This window comes from Sinocyclocheilus rhinocerous, unplaced genomic scaffold (genome assembly GCF_001515625.1).
Source record: "Sinocyclocheilus rhinocerous isolate Xijiao unplaced genomic scaffold, SAMN03320098_v1.1 scaffold2283, whole genome shotgun sequence".
Lineage (NCBI taxonomy): Eukaryota > Metazoa > Chordata > Actinopteri > Cypriniformes > Cyprinidae > Sinocyclocheilus > Sinocyclocheilus rhinocerous.
Window position 1 is genome coordinate 354,336 of NW_015650329.1, and position 10,879 is coordinate 365,214.

The window sequence follows — 10,879 nt, forward strand, 5'->3', positions numbered from 1 at the left end:
AATATGTTTTTCTGAGGTAAATGTGACGTTACGTGACATTGTTTATAAGACTTTATATTGACGTCTTTGCGCGGCTGAAACACTGATTGAGCGATTACATGAGACAGGATACAGATTGTAAAGTTGTACTCTTATTTTTAACTTACCTTCGGATGTTTAGTCATGATTATTTTCTGCTGAAACTGGTATTAATGTGGAGGAGATGATCAGTTCATATGCGCCTCGCTCTGCTGCGTCTGTTGAACTGAGGCGCTACAGCGATCTGTCACTCCACATTGAACTGCGCCAAAACGGCATTTCTTTTTTTAATACTGCAATCCAATGGACATAAATTGAAACCTGGGACTTTGTTTCATATTAAAAGCACCAAAGCACAATGCTTATTGCGATTTATTGGATGGGAAGTGTCCTTCAATGTTCCGTCCTTTAACTGAAAACAGACTAGACTAATCGATTCTTGTGATTTAAGAATCGATATCGTTCCGTAAAAAAGAGAATCGATTAATATCGAGATATCTATATTTTTTACCCAGCCCTACTGTCCTATATAATTTATTAGGGATGAAGGAAATAAGGATGTCAAAAGTACTTCAGTACCAAGTCAATACTACAGTTAAAAAAAAGTAACAATACTAGTCTTTATTGGTAATTACCAAGGGAAAACCCCATAAGTGTTGTGTGTGAGGTACTTAGTTGTTTGAGCATGTGTGCAGCAAAATTAGCCATGTTGTTGAGTTGAGATCAGTTCCTCCCTTACCTCTTTCTCTTTGTCTCTCTCTGAGAAATCTGTGAGCATCAACAGGAGGAAAGAGAACTGAGTCATTGTGGCCTGCGGTGATGACTTCTAGTCTTCTGTTTAACCCTTCATGTCCTGCACACACCTAAAACAAACACCTTGCCTATGTGTTGGCTGGTTGAATCTCATGATTTTATGCAAATCGGTTGTGTTTCTGCATCTCTGGGTTTAGTGGAATTGATCGTGATAACTATGATTGATCGTGATAACTGAATGAAAGTGTATCATGCTGCAGTCATTCCTGTGCTTAAATCAGAGTATGTGAGCGGAGTGGAGCGGCAACAATTTTCCCTCCGCGCTCCGAGCATTCAATAATCACTCCGCTCCGGGTTCACCATTTCCCGCTCCACTCCGCGCTCACTGATATCAGAAACACCGCTCCGCATCTAAAGTATTTCAGTATGTTTGAAATATCACAGTTCTGTTCATAACGTATATTAAAAGAAAAAAAATTTAATAAATGAAATAACACGAGAGTTTCAAAGTGGCTTATTGGAGCACTAGTGTGCAAAGTTTTTCCTACCACATTACAAGCTAAATAACATAGTTGTTGTCAGCATTAAAAGGTATAATTGGTGCTTTTTGCAGTGCACATTTTGTTTGTTAAGGATGAAAATAACAGTACGTTTTCATCAGTTATTTTACCTACGGATCGCTGCATTTCTTACCGATTTCTGCTCATTCGAAATCGGATAGCCTACAGATGAAGTAGCACTGTAAGATTGCATTGTTTGAAGCATTATTGAGAAAGCGATTGCGCGTGAATGTGTTGTACCTGTTTAAATCATTCTCTCACTCGAAAATATTCAGTATCTAGGAGCAAACAAATTCCGTGAGAACTATAACTTCCCGCTCATGTCCGTTGCTGTCATCATAGCTTCACATTCTTTCTGATTTGAGTGATCCATCTGTATCAAGCTAGCTAAATATGTTTATCATGTGAATTCTTGCTAAATATGCAGTTATATTACAGGCTGTTGGCATGAATTGCACTCGTGGCGGAGCGGTAGTGGAGCGCTCTTGGAGCGAGTGAAAACCACAACGCTCCGACTTTTAAAAAATCCGCTCCTCCCTCCATTCAAAATTACACCACTCCGCTCCACTCACATACTCTGGCTTAAATGAACAATAATCCATTACTAAATATGATAGATATGTTGGCACTCTCCTGCATTAAAATGATGGGTGTAAAATCGATTGATGACATTTATGTAGGAAAATTGTGATATAATGATAATATATCATCTACTGTAAGCAGTATTAGCTGTTGGAAATGGTGCTAGGTAGTGTTTATCCACCTTATTTTGCAATTAGGAAGTAAGCTATTTTTAAGTGTTTTTTTTGTTGGTTTTTTTTGGAAATTGTTAGAGTTTCAGTTAAACAGAATTAGTTACTACGGATTGGACCATTTCCAAACAAGATGCTTAATCAGTAGTGCAAGTAAGTAGTTTTACATGTTACAGCATCTTAAGGACAAAAGCTTGTCACCCATGTGTTGGTAGTAAGTGTGATATAAGCATAATAATAATGACTTTATGTTCCTTTCACTTCAAAACAAATGACACCTATAACAGCTGATTCATGGCTCCTTCCTATATGAAAACACAAAAGTGTCACAACCAGAATGAAGGGGTACACACTTTTTTTATTTTTTTTATTAAATGACTAGTAGTGGTAAAAAAAAAAAAAAAAAGTCTTGCTGGTGTGAACTGCCCATTAGTGCTTGTTCTCATCTGTCTTGCCGTTTGTGTAGGGGGTGGAGCACAGATGTGCCTTTGAGAGAGCGAGACATGGGGGAAGGAGATTGTTGTGGTGGAAGAGCATGTCAGAACGTGCCACCACCTCTGGATCAGGATCTTCATGAACACACATAGAAAGAGGGAGAGAAAGACAGGGTATCCCCCTCCCCTGTCTCTCTTTCTGTGTTATCTCAGAGGGGCAGAGGAATTATGGGTGGAAAGGAGGAGGGTCATGTGACATTGAAGCAGCTGCTACACTGAACGTTTCACTCGACGAAAAGGGATTGTGTGTGTGTGTGTGTGTGTGTGTGTGTTGCTTTGTTAGATAAGCTCCAAACTTTTTTTTTTTTCTGAAAGAGAGACAGTTTGTGAACTATGTGACAATCTCATCAGTGATCTTTATGTCGACAAAACCTGCTCTGCTCACTATATCAGCAGGGCTCACAAAATCGCTAGCCCGACATCCCGGGACTATTGTGTTTTCCAGTCGGGCTACCAAAATGTTTCACCTCCCTGCCCGACGGGCTATCTTGAACAGTGATATGACATTCCTTCCTTGATTTGCGTTGTTCACTAGCTTGTAGGGGTAAAACGGATCGTAGTTGATCGTTTGCCTAAGGAAGTAAACGGAGACAGTGTGCTTGACGTTAATTTAAAGGTGTTGTGATTGTGTGATATTGTGTTTGCAGGGCTCGCAAAATCGCTAGCCCGACATCCCGGGACTATTGTGTTTTCCAGTCGGGCTACCAAAATGTATCACCGCTCTGCCCGATGGGCTATCTATCTTAAATGCAGATCTCCCGCGGGTCCTTAAAAAACTCCTAAAGTGAGTTGTATCAAACTTAAAGGGTTAGTTTAGCCAAAAATGAAAATTAGGCTGCATTTTACTCACCCCTGATGAGTGACAGCTTTTAATGATTATTAAGGGAGATTGCAAATGTGATATTGATTTAATACAACTGTTCATTGAACAAGAAGTTAATATTAAGTGATTTATATTGTCTGACTACAACACTATTGCCTTATTTTGCTCTATTTCGTCAACGAAAATAGTTTAAAACAAAGAACAGCTGAGCCGCTGCGCATCTCCATTCAAACACAGCGTTTCGTTTATGAATGAACTGCGTTTTTAAACGAATCTAGTGAGTCAATGATTCAATTACCCATTCATAAAGACAGTCACATACTTCGTTCCTGAATGAATCAGCCGTTCGAACGAATCAATTAAATGAATGATTCAGTGATAAAATCAGTGACTTACCGCCACCTGCTGGCATTTTAGTTTAATTTTTAAAGTATCTTTTCTGTTATTTAAATAATTTCTATATTCAAAATTTTATATTTAAAACATTAACCTCAACATGAATTTATGAATTTAATTGCACTCATGCGACCTCTGAGCCTCATTAAACATCTGAAAATACACACAAGCCACCTTTGTGTTCTTCTGTGCCACCTATAATACAAATTTTTAAAATACTTATTTCATTTGATTGGTAAACCTGTATCTGAACTGTAAATCATGTAATTTTATGGCTCAGTACTGTATGTTACCATAGACATTGTCCAACCCCACTCATACTGTGTTCATTTTACTTCTGCAGCTCTTAAAATGGGTCATAAATTGCCTTAAATTTCTTTTTAAAAATTCTGCAGATACCCCATAAATAGTGAAATAAAATTCCTTCCTTCATATTTGTTGATATTTGTGTATTGAAAATATTTTTGATTGACATCAAAATTTTCTGATTTTCTATATTTAAAAAAAAATTCTTTTTTTATTTGGGCTAGTTAAATTCATTTTCGGGCTACCAAAATCTGAAGAGTACCTGCCCGAAGGGCTACCAGGGATTCTGAAATTTTGCGAGCCCTGGTTTGCGACTCCCAACATGCATCTGTGAGCTGGAATGTGAACACAGTAGTGCTGTGTATCTGCACTGTGTGAAGGGTCAGTCTGAGGATCAGCGTTTCAGTGCTGCTGTTGTTTGTTTCATTATTAATTGCTCTGAGTGGTTTGTGTGTAGTGCAGTGGGTGAACGGGTCTTCAGAGAGCTCCTCTATCTGTCTGTCTGTCTGCCTCTCGCACCCCTGTTTGTACTGAAATGATGGTGGATCTGTGATTGGCTCTAAGAACTGGCCTATGTTTCTACTGCCATGAAAGAAAAAGATTAGTGAGGCACTGATTGTTACTGCAGATCCTGCCCACAAAAAAACTTGGAGTCAACGCTGACTGTTTGAAAGTCTTTTTTTCCACTTAAACTTTGATGCACATCTTCTCAGTTTATTACGTCAACATATAAAAGATGTGATAGCAAAACAAGCAGGATTTTTTTTTAAATCATAACATTAGTAATATTAATTATAACAATTTGGCAATCTCAGCAAAAATATCACTCGAAAATAAATATTTTTGGTTGCAAATGTGACCGTTTTAGGTGCAGTCTGGAGCCCTGTTTGTTGTTGCAACCCTCTACGCACACCTTGGCAATATAATCGCCATTGGCTAGTAAATTTTTTTGTTTACTCGCCAGACGGATATACTATTTTACACACACACACACACACACACACGCGTTTACTTAGCTATCTAAATGGGGACATTATATAGACTTCGATTGTTTTTATATACAGATAGCTATACACTTTTTAACCTAAACCCACCCCTACCCCTCACAGAAAACCGAACTGATTTGCTGAAATCAAAACAGGGACGGTAATAGATGAGCGCCAGCCAGCTGTTTTTCAGGGTCGTGATAGGCACCTAATCAATTAGTGAGCTTGAATAGGCTACATATTAAATGATTGTCTAGGCCCCTGTAGTTGGTATTTTTTTTTATTTTTTATGATAATATCAAAACATTAAATTTTAAATTATTACATTTTACTGTGCAATAGTAATACATGTCTGTCCATTTCTTTTCAATTAAATAAGCTTTTATTTTGGCAGAAAACTGAGTGTATTTTTTAAAGAAGCATTCCTTTCCAGATGGAATATTGAAATGCTTGGTGAACTCTCAGAACAGTTCTGGAGATGGAGTTTGTGTAGAGCATCACGTATACTTGAGTATATGTAGTAGATAGCAGATAGAACAGAGCACAGCTTATTCTTTCTGAACACACACAGAATATATATTTGAGTAAATTGCTGCATTTTGCATCCTTTCTCCAATTTTTCAAATTCTCTTGCAATTTCTGTAAAACACGTCTGATTGATATCAGGTGACCCCAAAACCAGCCTAATTACTCTGGGCTTTCATTGATGCCTGGCCAGAACAGGGCCTGATTGAGCACCAGTAAGTTAGTGGAAAAAAGTCTGTCTCTTTCTCTCGATCTGATAGTTGAGATGCTAACATGCATTTTTCCAGGCCCGTGTTCCTCTATTCTTAGTCCAGATTTAACCCATCACTTCTGCGTATGGATTTATTTTTTTGTGATTCTGTATTTAATCAGTGTAAATGAAACACAGCATGTTTAATCTGTTCATGTTTTTATGTTTTGGTACATATACTTTTAGAGTGTGTGTGTGTGTGTGAATCCTGGCAGACAGACAAGCTGACCTTGGGCATAATCTTTGACCTCTTCTTCTTCACCTCTGTCCTGCAGCTGTTAGGGTCAGACAGTGTTTTTTTGTGTCAGGCTTTTTACATCCTCTTCTCAGTGAGTCAACCCATCAGTGCAGGGTCCATGTATTTCCTGTTTTTTGCTTTTAATATCTCACTCTGCTTCTCTGTCTCCTTCAGGCATGAGCCATGAGTCAAAGTCACCATCGTTAGGCATGATTTCCACGGCGACCCGCACCACGGCGACAGTCAGTCCCCTCACCCCGTCTCCCCTCAATGGTTCTATTGTGCCCAATGGCAGTCCTGCATCTCAGTCCACCCACTCGGGATTTGCCGCCGCCCTCCGCAAGCTGGCCAAGCAGGCAGAGGAACCCAGAGGTAAGCTGTGACCCCCTGACATTTGATCCCTGACCCATGTGTCAGTGCTCCAAGGACACAGATGTACCCTGGGTGTCGTCCCCTTATTGCTATGAAAATGACCCTTTAATGGAATTCAAACTGGATTGAATGAAGTCTGCTTTTCCTGCAAGTCTTGGTCATGTTTAGTGGCCCACTTGTGCTAGACCACTGTGTTTACTATGGCATCATCTCAACAGGGTCAGTAGTTCATGGCTTGGGTCATAATCCAGTGCTGTTGGCTTCTGGGCCTCATGGAGATTGGGTGAAAGAGCTGTGTTTACTGAGCTGAAAATTTAAATTCTGCTGCTTCTAATACTACGTATTAACATGTTTGGAAAAAAATCTGAGCAGGCTACTTTATGTTAGTTATGTGAGCATTAAAAGTAGTTTGGATGTTGAGTAATGTTGTATATTATATATTTTATAACAGTGCTTCTCAACCTGGTTCCTGTAGACCCCCACCCCTAACACTACACATCTTGGCTGTGCCCAAAAGCTAAAAAATGCTGCCTCCACAGCCTTCATCTGATACATTTTTGAAGGAGGTATACATGTATCCATTGCTGCCTATGATATCCCACAATCCTGTGCATTCGATTCCGTAATAGTTGAGCTAAAAAACAAAGATGCATCTAAAATTTAGGTTGGCTGTAAATGTTTTTGATGAACTTTTTCCACTTTCGATGTCATTTCTAGCTAGACATTAGTACTGTAGTAATTTAATATTGACTTAATTATCTCCAGAGTTTTCTCTATTTTGTTGTAGATCATTAAACTATTATGCTGTGTCAGAAGTATGTCCGAATACATTATCAGGAGGTACGCTGTCTGGAAAGTCATTACCTGATAGGGCAGCAAGTTTTCAGACACAGCCATTGTATGCCTCCCTAATCAAACACACCTGATTCAAGTGATCAGACTCTAAGACCTGAAATGTGTGTCTCAAAAGACAATAGAGACGTTCAAAATGTGCAGTGCAGGAACAGGGTTGAGAACCACGGTTATAATAATAACTTTTGTATTTTGTTTTTAACTCAGGTTTTACATTGTTTTTTTTTTTAATCCCTTGGAGAGATGAGTTCTTTCACATTTGAATCACAGTTCTCTCTCATTTGAATTAGATCATCTGTGTTTGCCATTTTTGTTGGTTGTTATTGAAGATGATCAAGGTTATAAATGCTATCTGCTGGGCCCTCCATCTTAACCTGTATTTTTGTGCACAGACACACGATGAACATATCTGTAGAATACGCCACTCTCTGTGGGCACACAGTAATATCCAAAGTATCCAAAAATGAAAATTCTGTCATCATTTACTCACCCTCAAGTCAACAAACAGTTGATGGTAGCCACTGATGGCCATAGTATGGAAAAAAATAATACGGAAGTCAATGGCTACCGTCAACTGTTTGTTTACCAACATTCTTCAAAATTTCGTCTTTTGTGTTCAACAGAAGAAGATATTCATACAGATTTGGAACAACTTGAAATGGGTAAATGATAACAGAATTTAAATTTTTGGGTGAACTATCCCTTTCAGAAAGGAAGTAACCAGTTTGGACCAGATCCTGCTGCATTACTGTGTGCCGACAGAGACTGGAGTTTTCTACAGATACGTTCATCGTGTGTCTGTGTACACATGGATGGTATTTGTGTATGTAGCCTGAGGAAGGTAGTAAGGTACACACACACACATTCTCTACATGGTGCTCGGCTGTGTTTGTAGACAGCGTCTCAGCAGGGAAGCAGTCTTTAACAGTCTGCCAGAATACCACATGTTTCCTGTCTTCTCCTGCTTGTCCCCTAGTGTGAGTGCTCTCCAGCAGACCCAGGAAGTGCTCTCAATATAGAGAACACTTTTGTGTGAATGGCTCCAGCACCCTGCTGTGAAGATGTCCAGAGATGTTGTGAACCCACACAACATCTCTGGATTTAAATTTTATGTATCCTAATATGTTGTGTGTAAAATGCTGGATTTACAAGACCACAATCAAAACCCGTCATGTTCCAGTTCAGACTTTACCAGATATTGTTGCCCTGCGTTCTCGTTCTGTGCATAATTTGCATTGTGACCATTCTCAGCTGCTTCAAATAGTCTCTGAATTTGACTAAATTTGTGAGGTACCTGACAGTGAATCAAGAATGAAAAAAGTTTTTTTAAAGTTTTGATTGAGACACTTAGCCTTGATTAAACAAGATATCCAAACACACCTTTATGTTTAGTTAGAGTTATGTCCAGTTACACATTTGCATGCAACTGCAATATGACTAAACGTCAAATAAAGAGCAAGCTCTGGTTGGTTGACCATATTGTTTCTTCCTTTGTGAGCGGTTGGGCACTTCTTGGTCAGAAAAGATTGCAATGCAATTGCAATCAGCAAGCTGTGTATCATCACCTGTGTTAACTTTGCCTTCTGTTTCTCATTGAGTCTGTATATCTGTAGCCCATCTGTGGGTGGCATTTAAAAACAGACAGTTGATGCACATTATGATTAGGTCACTCTCGCTGTTAAAAACAGCTCTTGAAACGCCTCTTCCCAGTGTCTGTCTGATTTGTCTCCAGTCCAGACAGCTGTAGGTGGGCTGTAGGAGCTTACAGACTGGTCCAGTGAGAAGGGTGAGCGACAGTGATCTGAATGATGGTAGGTAGTGTAGGTTGACTTCCAGTTTCCCAGAACTTTCATTTATTTCAGTTGCTGAAGCAAGAGAGTGTGTACTTAAACATGCCATTCCCGCAATTTCCTGTTAAAGAGCACATAAACCTGCAAAAATAATGAATGAATTGATATGATTGATATAATGAATGAATAAATAAATAAATCTAAATGATGTGAAATAAATATGTATGTAAGTGTATATAATGTATATGTACCTAAATAAGTAAATTAGTGACAAATTTAATAATTATTTTTCTGAAACACCAAAAAAATAAAGTTTTAATTTAGCTGTAAAACAGTAACTTGTGTATGTAATAATCAGTTAATTAATCAAATGTATTTAATTAACACTCAAGTAAAAAACTGAGTTGTATACAAAGATTTAAATTCTTTTTTTATTTATTATTAATATTAATTTACTAATGTATTCATTCAATTAGTAATAATAATAATTTATTGAATTTATTTTTTTTATGTTTTATTTACATTTATTTTACAATTATTTATTTCTGTATTTATGCATTTATTTATGTATTTATTTATTCTTGTATTTGTTTTCATAGTTATTTATATTTCACAGTTACATTTCCTCCTCCAATATGATAATGAGGGAGTGGTCCATTTAACCCTATTTATTCTGTCCTAGATGCGTGTTCCATCTACGCAACACTGACAGATAGCCAGTGTTGCCAACTTAGCGACTTTTCAGACCCCCCAGCGACTTTTTTTCCAAAAAAGCGACTAGCGACAAATCTAGTGACTTCTTGGACAAACCTTAGCGAGTCTCTGTGATCGCTGGTACTGACGCAACAGCGCAAGGTCAGCGTGCACACACCTCTCTCTCTGCATCTGCTCTGTACAGCGAGCGGCTGAGAGGAGCAGCGCCTTCAGTTAAAATAGATATTATGTTGCTTCTCTAATTTTACATGCAAATATAGCCGAAATCACAGCACAGGAATTGTCTTTGTCTTGTCTTTTCTTATGTGCGTTTCATTTCATCAGACGATGGCTCAAATATAAAGCAGGATTTTTGTGCAGATTAACGTCTTGGAAGGGAGAGCTGGTTATGTAGTCTTAAAGGGCCGCATTTCAGTCACTATTTCATATTTATTCTGTTGTCTGACGATAGAAACGGTAATATATATAAATGAAAACAGTTTTATTGAGAATTTGGCTGCATTAAAATACAGTATGTGAGTACAGAGAGACAAACAAATGTAAAAGGCAACAGACGCGCTGACGTCATGAATGTGCTAATTAGTGTATGATGTCATCTGGCGACATTTAGCGACTTTTCAAACTGGCTTTAGCTACTTTCTATTGAAAGAAGTTGGCAACACTGCAGATAGCTAACAGTCAGAAGTCAGAAACGGGGCAGACGCTTGAGTAAAGTTGAACGTTTTACTGTTAGGTTCTTTCCTCTTCCGTTTCTTATTCTTTCCTTTTTTGTAAAACTGAAACATACAAAGATTACAAACGTATTGTTACAGAGTGTTCACAAATAAATGCAAATGAATATACAATGTTATCTGAACAAACATAACAAAGGGCTACATTCATGCTCTGCTTAATATTGTTATCACTGAAGAGTAATAGTTTTAAATTCTAACTTATGAATTTCACATTTATACGTGCATATTAGGGGTGTAACGGTACACAAATATGACAGTTCGGTACGTACCTCGGTTTTAACGTCACGGTTCGGTATGATTTCGGTACAGCAGGGGG

At 38.2% G+C, this 10,879-nt stretch overlaps 1 protein-coding gene across 1 annotated transcript in view; it reads left to right on the forward strand.

The window, feature by feature from the left end:
- LOC107711758 (genetic suppressor element 1-like) overlaps positions 1 to 10,879 on the forward strand; it is a 274,061-nt gene that overhangs the window by 235,177 nt on the left and 28,005 nt on the right. The window contains exon 3 of the mRNA XM_016516806.1: positions 6,276 to 6,473. Coding sequence (XP_016372292.1) covers positions 6,276 to 6,473 — 198 coding nt within the window. The remainder of the gene's footprint in view (positions 1 to 6,275; positions 6,474 to 10,879) is intronic.